This window comes from Salmo salar, chromosome 09 (genome assembly GCF_965601325.2).
Source record: "Salmo salar chromosome 09, fSalSal1, whole genome shotgun sequence".
NCBI classification, from domain to species: Eukaryota; Metazoa; Chordata; class Actinopteri; order Salmoniformes; family Salmonidae; genus Salmo; species Salmo salar.
The window spans coordinates 95,327,547-95,341,490 of NC_138299.1; the positions used below are offsets into that span (position 1 = coordinate 95,327,547).

A 13,944-nucleotide genomic window follows, 5' to 3' on the forward strand; every position below is an offset into this window, starting at 1 on the left:
TGTTACAGCATCCTCTTTAGAGACTGAGACCCAGCGACAGGGCCAGGAAGAGAGACATGTTACAGCATCTTCTTTAGAGACTGAGACCCAGCGACAGGACCAGGAAGAGAGACATGTTACAGCATCTTCTTTAGAGACTGAGACCCAGCGACAGGGCCAGGAAGAGAGAGAGCAATCTGGGTCACTTGTGGAGTTAAAAGTGTGCAGCATGGACCCTCCTCCTGTGGTTACGATGTCTACACTAAGGATTACAATCTGTGGTTACGATGTCTACACTAAGGATTACAATCTGTGGTTACGGTGTCTACACTAAGGATTACAATCTGTGGTTACGGTGTCTACACTAAGGATTACAATCTGTGGTTACGACGTCTACACTAAGGATTACAATCTGTGGTTACGATGTCTACACTAAGGATTACAATCTGTGGTTACGGTGTCTACACTAAGGATTACAATCTGTGGTTACGGTGTCTACACTACGGATTACAATCAGTGGATACGATTTCTACACTAAGGATTACAATCTGTGGTTACGGTGTCTACACTAAGGATTACAATCTGTGGTTACGGTGTCTACACTAAGGATTACAATCTGTGGTTACGACGTCTACACTAAGGATTACAATCTGTGGTTACGATGTCTACACTAAGGATTACAATCTGTGGTTACGATGTCTACACTAAGGATTACAATCTGTGGTTACGGTGTCTACACTAAGGATTACAATCTGTGGTTACGACGTCTACACTAAGGATTACAATCTGTGGTTACGACGTCTACACTAAGGATTACAATCTGTGGTTACGACGTCTACACTAAGGATTACAATCTGTGGTTACGATGTCTACACTAAGGATTACAATCTGTGGTTACGATGTCTACACCATGGATTACAATCTAAGGGGAATATTTTATGGGGCTTTTTCTCTGCTCTCCCCATCCCCCACGGGCCATGTGTCTTCAATGGTACAGTCCTTTACGTGTGTGTGTGTGTGTGTGTGTGTGTGTGTGTGTGTGTGTGTGTGTGTGTGTGTGTGTGTGTGTGTGTGTGTGTGTGTGTGTGTGTGCGCATGTGCGTGTGTGTGTGTTTGTGTAACATTACCCTTTGAGTATCCTATTTCGGTTACCCTACCGTCTAATCCTGTGGCATTTTACAAGTTTAGTGCCCACCGCTGGCCTACCCACAATACCACTGGCCTACCCACAATACCGCTGGACTACCCATAATACTCCTGTCTGGAATAATGCCTGCTTAATAGACTCTCTGGGTGGAAGTAGCCCGTAGGCACAGATCTAGGATCAGAATACACTCCACTGATATTAACCTTAACCATTATGGTCAAAAGGAAAAGACTGATTTGACATCAGTCTTAAGGGACACTTCATATGATGTTTACAGGAGAATAAAGACCATATCTCAAAGACCTCATCAGGAGCATCACTCCCACCATTTACAAAGGGACTGATAGTTACGGTCATAAAATCCATCAATCCAAATATCTCCAAATATTTCAAATTCTAGGAACAGTGTATGTAAAGCTTTGTATGTGGTGAGAAACAGCAGTGACAGCTGTGTAGTCAGAGGGTAAGTGACAGCTGTGTAGTCAGAGGGTCAGTGACAGCTGTGTAGTCAGAGGGTCAGTGACAGCTGTGTAGTCAGAGGGTCAGTGACAGCTGTGTAGTCAGAGGGTCAGTGACAGCTGTGTAGTCAGAGGGTAAGTGACAGCTGTGTAGTCAGAGGGTCAGTGACAGCTGTGTAGTCAGAGGGTAAGTGACAGCTGTGTAGTCAGAGGGTAAGTGACAGCTGTGTAGTCACAGAGTCAGTAACAGCTGTGTAGTCAGAGGGTCAGTGACAGCTGTGTAGTCAGAGGGTAAGTGACAGCTGTGTAGTCAGAGAGTCAGTAACAGCTGTGTCGTCAGAGGGTCAGTGACAGCTGTGTAGTCAGAGGGTCAGTGACAGCTGTGTAGTCAGAGGGTAAGTGACAGCTGTGTAGTCAGAGTGTAAGTGACAGCTGTGTAGTCAGAGGGTAAGTGACAGCTGTGTAGTCAGAGGGTCAGTGACAGCTGTGTAGTCAGAGGGTAAGTGACAGCTGTGTAGTCAGAGAGTAAGTGACAGCTGTGTCGTCAGAGGGTAAGTGACAGCTGTGTAGTCAGAGGGTAAGTGACAGCTGTGTAGTCAGAGGGTCAGTGACAGCTGTGTAGTCAGAGGGTAAGTGACAGCTGTGTAGTCAGAGGGTAAGTGACAGCTGTGTCATCAGAGGGTCAGTGACAGCTGTGTAGTCAGAGGGTAAGTGACAGCTGTGTAGTCAGAGGGTAAGTGACAGCTGTGTAGTCAGAGGGTAAGTGACAGCTGTGTCGTCAGAGGGTCAGTGACAGCTGTGTAGTCAGAGGGTAAGTGACAGCTGTGTCGTCAGAGGGTCAGTGACAGCTGTGTAGTCAGAGGGTCAGTGAAAGCTGTGTAGTCAGAGGGTAAGTGACAGCTGTGTCGTCAGAGGGTCAGTGACAGCTGTGTAGTCAGAGGGTAAGTGACAGCTGTGTAGTCAGAGGGTAAGTGACAGCTGTGTAGTCAGAGAGTCAGTGACAGCTGTGTCGTCAGAGGGTCAGTGACAGCTGTGTAGTCAGAGGGTCAGTGACAGCTGTGTAGTCAGAGGGTCAGTGACAGCTGTGTAGTCAGAGGGTCAGTGACAGCTGTGTCGTCAGAGGGTCAGTGACAGCTGTGTAGTCAGAGGGTCAGTGACAGCTGTGTAGTCAGAGGGTAAGTGACAGCTGTGTAGTCAGAGAGTCAGTGACAGCTGTGTTGTCAGAGGGTCAGTGACAGCTGTGTAGTCAGAGGGTAAGTGACAGCTGTGTCATCAGAGGGTCAGTGACAGCTGTGTCGTCAGAGGGTAAGTGACAGCTGTGTAGTCAGAGGGTAAGTGACAGCTGTGTAGTCAGAGAGTCAGTAACAGCTGTGTCGTCAGAGGGTCAGTGACAGCTGTGTAGTCAGAGGGTCAGTGACAGCTGTGTAGTCAGAGCGTAAGTGACAGCTGTGTAGTCAGAGGGTCAGTGACAGCTGTGTAGTCAGAGGGTCAGTGACAGCTGTGTAGTCAGAGGGTAAGTGACAGCTGTGTAGTCAGAGGGTCAGTGACAGCTGTGTAGTCAGAGGGTAAGTGACAGCTGTGTCGTCAGAGGGTCAGTGACAGCTGTGTAGTCAGAGGGTCAGTGACAGCTGTGTAGTCAGAGGGTAAGTGACAGCTGTGTAGTCAGAGGGTCAGTGACAGCTGTGTAGTCAGAGGGTCAGTGACAGCTGTGTAGTCAGAGGGTAAGTGACAGCTGTGTAGTCAGAGGGTAAGTGACAGCAGTGTAGTCAGAGGGTAAGTGACAGCTGTGTCATCAGAGGGTCAGTGACAGCTGTGTCGTCAGAGGGTAAGTGACAGCTGTGTAGTCAGAGGGTAAGTGACAGCTGTGTAGTCAGAGGGTAAGTGACAGCTGTGTCGTCAGAGGGTCAGTGACAGCTGTGTAGTCAGAGGGTAAGTGACAGCTGTGTCGTCAGAGGGTCAGTGACAGCTGTGTAGTCAGAGGGTCAGTGAAAGCTGTGTAGTCAGAGGGTAAGTGACAGCAGTTCATCAGAGGGTCAGTGACAGCTGTGTAGTCAGAGTGTAAGTGACAGCTGTGTAGTCAGAGGGTAAGTGACAGCTGTGTCGTCAGAGGGTAAGTGACAGCTGTGTCGTCAGAGGGTAAGTGACAGCTGTGTCGTCAGAGGGTCAGTGACAGCTGTGTAGTCAGAGGGTAAGTGACAGCTGTGTAGTCAGAGGGTAAGTGACAGCTGTGTAGTCAGAGTGTAAGTGACAGCTGTGTAGTCAGAGGGTCAGTGACAGCTGTGTCGTCAGAGGGTCAGTGACAGCTGTGTAGTCAGAGGGTAAGTGACAGCTGTGTAGTCAGAGGGTCAGTGACAGCTGTGTAGTCAGAGGATAAGTGACAGCTGTGTCGTCAGAGGGTCAGTGACAGCTGTGTAGTCAGAGGGTAAGTGACAGCTGTGTAGTCAGAGGGTAAGGGACAGCTGTGTAGTCAGAGGGTAAGTGACAGCTGTGTAGTCAGAGGATCAGTGACAGCTGTGTAGTCAGAGGGTAAGTGACAGCTGTGTAGTCAGAGGGTAAGTGACAGCTGTGTAGTCAGAGGGTAAGTGACAGCTGTGTCATCAGAGGGTCAGTGACAGCTGTGTAGTCAGAGGGTAAGTGACAGCTGTGTAGTCAGAGGGTAAGTGACAGCTGTGTAGTCAGAGGGTAAGTGACAGCTGTGTCGTCAGAGGGTCAGTGACAGCTGTGTAGTCAGAGGGTAAGTGACAGCTGTGTCGTCAGAGGGTCAGTAACAGCTGTGTAGTCAGAGGGTCAGTGAAAGCTGTGTAGTCAGAGGGTAAGTGACAGCTGTGTCATCAGAGGGTCAGTGACAGCTGTGTAGTCAGAGGGTAAGTGACAGCTGTGTAGTCAGAGGGTAAGTGACAGCTGTGTAGTCAGAGAGTCAGTGACAGCTGTGTCGTCAGAGGGTCAGTGACAGCTGTGTAGTCAGAGGGTCAGTGACAGCTGTGTAGTCAGAGGGTAAGTGACAGCTGTGTAGTCAGAGAGTCAGTGACAGCTGTGTCGTCAGAGGGTCAGTGACAGCTGTGTAGTCAGAGGGTCAGTGACAGCTGTGTAGTCAGAGGGTAAGTGACAGCTGTGTAGTCAGAGGGTAAGTGACAGCTGTGTCGTCAGAGGGTAAGTGACAGCTGTGTCGTCAGAGGGTCAGTGACAGCTGTGTAGTCAGAGGGTAAGTGACAGCTGTGTAGTCAGAGGGTCAGTGACAGCTGTGTAGTCAGAGGGTAAGTGACAGCTGTGTCGTCAGAGGGTCAGTGACAGCTGTGTAGTCAGAGGGTAAGTGACAGCTGTGTAGTCAGAGGGTAAGTGACAGCTGTGTCGTCAGAGGGTCAGTGACAGCTGTGTAGTCAGAGGGTAAGTGACAGCTGTGTCGTCAGAGGGTCAGTGACAGCTGTGTAGTCAGAGGGTAAGTGACAGCTGTGTCGTCAGAGGGTCAGTGACAGCTGTGTAGTCAGAGGGTAAGTGACAGCTGTGTAGTCAGAGGGTAAGTGACAGCTGTGTAGTCAGAGTGTAAGTGACAGCTGTGTAGTCAGAGGGTAAGTGACAGCTGTGTCGTCAGAGGGTCAGTGACAGCTGTGTCGTCAGAGGGTCAGTGACAGCTGTGTCGTCAGAGGGTAAGTGACAGCTGTGTCGTCAGAGGGTAAGTGACAGAAGTGTAGTCAGAGGGTAAGTGACAGCTGTGTCATCAGAGGGTCAGTGACAGCTGTGTCGTCAGAGGGTAAGTGACAGCTGTGTAGTCAGAGGGTAAGTGACAGCTGTGTAGTCAGATGGTAAGTAACAGCTGTGTCGTCAGAGGGTCAGTGACAGCTGTGTAGTCAGAGGGTAAGTGACAGCTGTGTAGTCAGAGGGTAAGTGACAGCTGTGTAGTCAGAGGGTAAGTGACAGCTGTGTCGTCAGAGGGTCAGTGACAGCTGTGTCGTCAGAGGGTCAGTGACAGCTGTGTAGTCAGAGGGTAAGTGACAGCTGTGTCGTCAGAGGGTCAGTGACAGCTGTGTCGTCAGAGGGTCAGTGACAGCTGTGTCGTCAGAGGGTCAGTGACAGCTGTGTCGTCAGAGGGTAAGTGACAGCTGTGTAGTCAGAGGGTAAGTGACAGCTGTGTAGTCAGAGTGTAAGTGACAGCTGTGTAGTCAGAGGGTAAGTGACAGCTGTGTCGTCAGAGGGTCAGTGACCGCTGTATCGTCAGAGGGTAAGTGACAGCTGTGTCGTCAGAGGGTCAGTGACAGCTGTGTGGTCAGAGGGTCAGTGACAGCTGTGTCGTCAGAGGGTCAGTGACAGCTGTGTCGTCAGAGGGTCAGTGACAGCTGTGTAGTCAGAGAGTAAGTGACAGCTGTGTAGTCAGAGGGTAAGTGACAGCTGTGTAGTCAGAGAGTAAGTGACAGCTGTGTAGTCAGAGGGTAAGTGACAGCTGTGTAGTCAGAGAGTAAGTGACAGCTGTGTAGTCAGAGAGTAAGTGACAGCTGTGTAGTCAGAGCGTAAGTGACAGCTGTGTAGTCAGAGGGTAAGTGACAGCTGTGTAGTCAGAGGGTAAGTGACAGCTGTGTAGTCAGATTGTAAGTGACAGCTGTGTAGTCAGAGGGTAAGTGACAGCTGTGTAGTCAGAGAGTAACTGACAGCTGTGTAGTCAGAGGGTAAGTGACAGCTGTGTAGTCAGAGGGTAAGTGACAGCTGTGTAGTCAGAGGGTAAGTGACAGCTGTGTAGTCAGAGGGTAAGTGACAGCTGTGTAGTCAGAGGGTAAGTGACAGCTGTGTAGTCAGAGGGTAAGTGACAGCTGTGTAGTCAGAGGGTAAGTGACAGCTGTGTAGTCAGAGGGTAAGTGACAGCTGTGTAGTCAGAGATTCAGTAACAGCTGTGTAGTCAGAGGGTAAGTGACAGCTGTGTAGTCAGAGGGTCAGTGACAGCTGTGTAGTCAGAGGGTCAGTGACAGCTGTGTAGTCAGAGAGTAAGTGACAGCTGTGTAGTCAGAGGGTAAGTGACAGCTGTGTAGTCAGAGGGTAAGTGACAGCTGTGTAGTCAGAGGGTAAGTGACAGCTGTGTAGTCAGAGAGTAAGTGACAGCTGTGTAGTCAGAGGGTAAGTGACAGCTGTGTAGTCAGAGGGTAAGTGACAGCTGTGTAGTCAGAGGGTAAGTGACAGCTGTGTAGTCAGAGTGTAAGTGACAGCTGTGTAGTCAGAGGGTAAGTGACAGCTGTGTAGTCAGAGAGTAAGTGACAGCTGTGTAGTCAGAGGGTAAGTGACAGCTGTGTAGTCAGAGTGTAAGTGACAGCTGTGTAGTCAGAGAGTAAGTGACAGCTGTGTAGTCAGAGAGTAAGGGACAGCTGTGTAGTCAGAGGGTAAGGGACTCAGAGACCTTTCTGGATCTTTGAGAAGCAGCAGATGCCCATCTGGAGTGTCCTACAGCTGTTAGTCAGTTCAGACCCTGCTCTCCTCACAGAGACAGGTCACCATGCCCCGCGGGTCAGACCCTGCTCTCCTCACAGAGACAGGTCACCATGTCCCGCGGGTCAGACCCTGCTCTCCTCACAGAGACAGGTCACCATGTCCCGCGGGTCAGACCCTGCTCTCCTCACAGAGACAGGTCACCATGTCCCGCGGGTCAGACCCTGCTCTCCTCACAGAGACAGGTCACCATGTCCCGCGGGTCAGACCCTGCTCTCCTCACAGAGACAGGTCACCATGTCCCGCGGGTCAGACCCTGCTCTCCTCACAGAGACAGGTCACCATGCCCCGCGGGTCAGACCCTGCTCTCCTCACAGAGACAGGTCACCATGTCCCGCGGGTCAGACCCTGCTCTCCTCACAGAGACAGGTCGCCATGCCCCGCGGGTCAGACCCTGCTCTCCTCACAGAGACAGGTCACCATGCCCCGCGGGTCAGACCCTGCTCTCCTCACAGAGACAGGTCACCATGCCCCGTGGGTCAGACCCTGCTCTCCTCACAGAGACAGGTCACCATGCTCCGTGGGTCAGACCCTGCTCTCCTCACAGAGACAGGTCACCATGCTCCGTGGGTCAGACCCTGTTCTCCTCACAGAGACAGGTCACCATGTCCCGCGGGTCAGACCCTGCTCTCCTCACAGAGACAGGTCACCATGCCCCGTGGGTCAGACCCTGCTTTCCTCACAGAGACAGGTCACCATGCTCCGTGGGTCAGACCCTGCTCTCCTCACAGAGACAGGTCACCATGCTCCGTGGGTCAGACCCTGTTCTCCTCACAGAGACAGGTCACCATGCCCCGTGGGTCAGACCCTGTTCTCCTCACAGAGACAGGTCACCATGCCCCGTGGGTCCATGCCTTACACACACAAACACAGACGCACACACTCAGGCGCATGCATGACCGCACGCACGCACGCACACAAGCACCCACCCACACTCACAGAGAGCAGAGAACATAGATGGTTAAATACCAGGAAGCAAATTGGATGATTACAGACTGTCCACCAGATCAATATTTATCTGGTAACGAGGATTGTGAAATGACATTTCAGTTGTTACAACTGATTCCCAGTATGAGGCATCCAAATGGAGCTGCTTTGTGTTGTGTGTAAATGTGTGCGTGAGTGTGTGTTTGTGTGAGTGTGAGTGTGCGTGAGCGTGTGTGAGAGTGTGTGTGAGTGAATGAGTGTGTGTGTGTGTGTGTGTGTGTGTGTGTGTGTGTGTGTGTGAGTGTGTGTGTGTGTGAGTGTGTGAGTGTGTGAGTGAGTGAGTGAGTGCATAATGGAGCTTTGATAATATCGAGAGCAGTATTTCCAAACCCAGACACCCCAGACACCCCAGATACCCCAGATACCCCCAGACACCCCAGACACCCCAGACACCCCCAGACACTCCAAACACCCCAGACACCCCCAGACACTCCAAACACCCCAGACACCCCAGACACCCCAGACACCCCCAGACACTCCAAACACCTCAGACACCCCAGACATCCCAGATACCCCAGATACCCCCAGACACTCCAAACACCCCAGACACCCCAGACACCCCAGACACCCCCAGACACTCCAAACACCCCAGACACCCCAGACACCCCAGACACCCCCAGACACTCCAAACACCCCAGATACCCCCAGACACCCCAGACACCCCAAACACCCCAGACACCCCAGACACCCCCAGACACTCCAAACACCCCAGACACCCCTAGACACCCCAGTCACCCCAGACATCCCAGATACCACAAACACCCCAGACACCCCAAACACCTCAGACACCCCAGACATCCCAGATACCCCAGATACCCCCAGACACCCCAAACACCCCAGACACCCCAGATACCCCCAGACACCCCAGACAGGGAGGTAGGCTTTCACACTCAAAGGCACATGCACAGGACTCTGTTTTGAAGCAGAGACTCCTCCTACATGGTGGTCATATTGAAGACTCTGATAGAGTCAGTGAGGCAGAGACTCCTCCTACATGGTGGTCATATTGAAGACTCTGATAGAGTCAGTGAGGCAGAGACTCCTCCTACATGGTGGTCATATTGAAGACTCTGATAGAGTCAGTGAGGCAGAGACTCCTCCTACATGGTGGTCATATTGAAGACTCTGATAGAGTCAGTGAGGCAGAGACTCCTCCTACATGGTGGTCATATTGAAGACTCTGATAGAGTCAGTGAGGCAGAGACTCCTCCTACATGGTGGTCATATTGAAGACTCTGATAGAGTCAGTGAGGCAGAGACTCCTCCTACATGGTGGTCATATTGAAGACTCTGATAGAGTCAGTGAGGCAGAGACTCCTCCTACATGGTGGTCATATTGAAGACTCTGATAGAGTCAGTGAGGCAGAGACTCCTCCTACATGGTGGTCATATTGAAGACTCTGATAGAGTCAGTGAGGCAGAGACTCCTCCTACATGGTGGTCATATTGAAGACTCTGATAGAGTCAGTGAGGCAGAATACTAAACAGAGGCAGAAGCTTGTTGAATATATAGAAACCTCTAATTCTAATCTGATCTCAAACCAGTTCCACTGCTTTTTTCCATTGTTCCCCTCTAATCAGACACTGATTTAGACCTGGGACACCAGGTGGATGTAATGAATTATCAGGTAAAAGAGAAAAGCAGCACTAGTCCAGACTTCCTAGAGTAAGGTTGAAATAACCATCTTATAGAAAGTACTAAAGCAGGGTAACTTTACCCGGTCTTGGCGAAGTTAGTCCAGTAGGTCATCACCACAGCACTGAGCATGATGTCATTCTTGGAGAAGTTACAGGGGAACAGGTCTGTGGGTCCGATCATGGGGATCCCGAACACGTACGGTACCTCGTCCCCGTGGGCTGCGTCCGACCAGGCCGGCTTCATCAGACTCTGGCAGTGGTGGTAGAAGGCGTAGAAGTACGTTGGCGAGCCGTAACGGGCGTGGAGGTCCGCCGTCACCACCGACGGCTCCACCCACTGGTGGTCGGTGAACAGAGCGACCAGCGTCTTGCGTCGTGTCTCGGGGTTTTCGCGGTCCGCCCAGTCCGTGTACATGAATTTGATGGTCTCCCTCAGAGTGTCTTTGCCTTCTGGGTAACCGTAGAGGCTGTCAACAAAGTCCGACACTGAGAAGTCAAAGTCGTTGCCCGAGATGCCGTCCTCTGAGTCGACCACGTTGTCCACGAAGCGAAGCCCCTCCCCCTGGTTGACTCCCAGCATGATGTCATAATTCAGGAACTCTCCCTGTGTGGAAATAACCAAATGTGTTGAAAATGTATTATTTTGTGTGACAACTGACTTTCAGCTAGATTTCAATACAGTTGTTACATATGTATATAGTTGACTTTACTTTATTACCATTATGGGAATGTTTGTGTGTGTATGTTTTTTCTCTTGATCTGTCAAATAAGAAACAAACAAAGCAACCAAACTATCCCAGCGGTCTCCCACCTGCTCCATGAGGATCTCTGGATCATCAGGTATGACGTCTCCGTCTATAACCGGTCCAAAGGCTACATGGTACCGTGCTGGCTGGATGTCCTGCTGTACCAGCTCTCTGGCACTCTTCTTCCTCAGACAGTCCACCATGTCCAGGGTATCCAGAACGTTACAGCCCACCTTCTCAGACAGCAGACGGGTGTACTTCACAGGCTGGTAGTTGACCGCCCAGCTGGACAGGGCAGAGCCACTCTGGATGATGGCACGGTGGAACAGACCTGGAGGAGGACAATAGAGAGAGAGAGGAGAGTGTTTATTTTCTCTGTGCGCTATGAAAGGAACTGGAGAAGAATTGAGCACTGGAGACAAGCCAAACAGAATACACTGAAAAAGCAGCATATATACAGAAACATATAGACAGCTAATGAGCTTAACAATCCTTCCCCTCCACCTAACCCCCATACATAAAACATCTCAGTATAATGGGTGTAGTAACGAGAGGACAGACGGCCTGTTCTTAGTGTCTTACAGACAGACAGACAGACAGAGACAGACAGACAGACAGACAGACAGACAGACAGACAGACAGACAGACAGACAGACAGACAGACAGACAGACAGACAGACAGACAGACAGACAGACAGACAGACAGACAGACAGACAGACAGACAGACAGACAGACAGACAGACAGACAGACAGACAGAGATGACAGAGATGACAGAGATGACAGAAATGAGTGTGTGTGTGTGTGTGTGTGTGACAGAAACATTAATCTCCATAACCCCAGTAATCTGATCCTCTACTGGCTGTGGAGGCATCCTAAATGGCACCCTATCCCCTATTAAAGAGCTGTGGACCCTGATCAAATGGCACCCTATTCCCTATAAAGAGCTGTGGACCCTGGTCAAATGGCACCCTATCCCCTATTAAAGAGCTGTGGACCCTGGTCAAATGGCACCCTATCCCCTATTAAAGAGCTGTGGACCCTGGTCAAATGGCACCCTATCCCCTTTTAAAGAGCTGTGGACCCTGGTCAAAAGTAGGGCACTATATATGAAATAGGGCACTGTTTGGGACGCAGAATGCGTGTGTGTCTTTCAAAAGCAGCTGCTAGCCAGGACATCAATACACCTCATGGAGGGGACTCATGGAGGGGACTCATGGAGGGGACTCACACATAGCAAGCACTGGGTGGCTGCCAAACATCCCTAAACGATGATTTAACCATGTAGCTGCACGCTGAGGTAGTAATACCTACAGGCCCTACTTTTGTCACATCTGGACTACTGTTCAGTCGTGTGGTCAGGTGCCACAAAGAGGGACTCAGGACAATTACAATTGGCTCAGAACAGGGCAGCATAGCTGGCCCTTGGATGTACACAGAGAGCTAATATTAATAATATGCATGTCTCTCCTGGCTGAAAGTGGAGGACAGATTGACTTTATCACTATTTGTATTTATGAGAGGTATTGACAAGTTGAATGCACCAAGCTGTCTGTCTAAACTACTGGAGCACAGCTCAGACACCCATGCATACCCCACAAGACCTGCCACAAGAGGTCTCTTCACAGTCCCCAAGTCCAGAACAGGCTATGGGAGGTGCACAGTATTACAGGGAGTAATGACTACATGGAACTCTATTCCACATCAAGTAACTGATGCAAGCAGTACAATTAGATTAAAAAACAGATACAAAAAACACCTTCTGGAACGGCGGGGACTGTGAAGCAACACAAACAGAGGCACAGACACATGCATACACACACAATAACATTTGCACTATACACACACAAAACTCATTGATTTTGTGTTGTAGATATGTGGTAGTGGTGGAGTAGGGGACTGAGGGCACACAGTGTGTTGTGAAATCTGTTGTGAATGTATTGTAGTGTTTTAAAAATTGTATAACTGCCTTAATTCCGCTGGACACCAGGAAGAGTAGCTGCTGCCTTGACAGGAACTAATGTGGATCCATAATAAACCCCAGGAAGAGTAGCTGCTGCCTTGACAGGAACTAATGGGGATCCATAATAAACCCCAGGAAGAGTAGCTGCTGCCTTGACAGGAACTAATGGGATCCATAATAAACCCCAGGAAGAGTAGCTGCTGCCTTGACAGGAACTAATGGGATCCATAATAAACCCCAGGAAGAGTAGCTGCTGCCTTGGCAGGAACTAATGAGGATCCATAATAAACCCCAGGAAGAGTAGCTGCTGCCTTGGCAGGAACTAATGGGGATCCATAATAAATACAAATACAACATATCTGTAGGTTACAGAAGTGTGTAGGTTACAGAAGTGTGTAGGTTACAGAAGTGTGTAGGTTACAGAAGTGTGTAGGTTACAGAGGTGTGTAGGTTACAGAAGTGTGTAGGTTACAGAGGTGTGTAGGTTACAGAAGTGTGTAGGTTACAGAAGTGTGTAGGTTACAGAAGTGTGTAGGTTACAGAAGTCAACCTCCCCACTTTAATCTATAGTTCTCCTCTTTTTCCTGACCTTTCACTTTTGCTGAATCTTTCCACACCACTACCAACATTAGAAGTCAGTAATAATGACAATCATCTACTTTCACATACTACCTCTGTAAACACACCTCCTTAACTCACCGACAGAATTACACACACACAGACACACACACACAGACACACACACACAGACACAGACGCACGCACCCAGACGCATGCACGAACGCACGAACCCACACACACACACGGACACACACACACATTCCAGCGGGTGTTGAAGACGGCCCAGTATATCACTGGGACCGTGTGCGTACCCATCCAGGACATCTACTTGAAATGATCCTGAGGAAGTCCCGCAGCATCCTCCAGGACCCCACACACCCCATCCACGAGCTGTTCACTCCCTGACCGTTGAGCAGACAGTATTGGAGCAGAGGTCTGATACCAACAGGCTCAGAGACAGTTTCTATCTACAAGCCATCAGACTGCTGAACACTTGAACAGAACCTGCACTGATTCTCCACATCTTAGAACATATGCACTCACACACACACACACACACACACACACACACACACACACACACACACACACACACACACACACACACACACACACACACACACACACACTCCCTACAGCCAGTGATTATGCCTCACCTGAGTTTTAAATATCATTACTCACCCCTAACTACTACAGTAAGCTGTGGGTGCACTGCTATGAATTATCTGTCTGTGTGTGTGTGTATGTGCAGTGTGTATGATGTGTGGTGTATGGTGTATTTGTGTGTTTGGTGTATGTTGCGTGGTGTATGTGTGTGTGCGTGTGTGTGTGGTGTATGGTGTGTGGTCAAGGTCCGAAATTAACACCCGCCAAGCTCCAAATGTGGGTAGATTTTCCGTTTAGCGAGTAAATCTCAGAAGGCTATCCGCCACACTGGCGGGTAAATGTTTGTACCAAAATAGTCATGTAATAAAATATCTGTCATGATGGCTCGGAGGAA

The 13,944-nt window shown here is 49.9% G+C and overlaps 1 protein-coding gene across 2 annotated transcripts in view; it reads right to left on the minus strand.

Moving 5' to 3' along the window:
* The window catches only part of LOC106592156 (neuroligin-3), a 587,284-nt gene that overhangs the window by 23,273 nt on the left and 550,067 nt on the right, over window positions 1-13,944 (minus strand). For both annotated transcript variants that reach the window (XM_045724151.2, XM_045724149.2), the window contains 2 exons: window positions 10,487-10,752; window positions 9,756-10,279 (listed from right to left, as the gene is read on the minus strand). In XM_045724151.2, coding sequence (XP_045580107.1) covers window positions 9,756-10,279; window positions 10,487-10,752 — 790 coding nt within the window. The remainder of the gene's footprint in view (window positions 1-9,755; window positions 10,280-10,486; window positions 10,753-13,944) is intronic.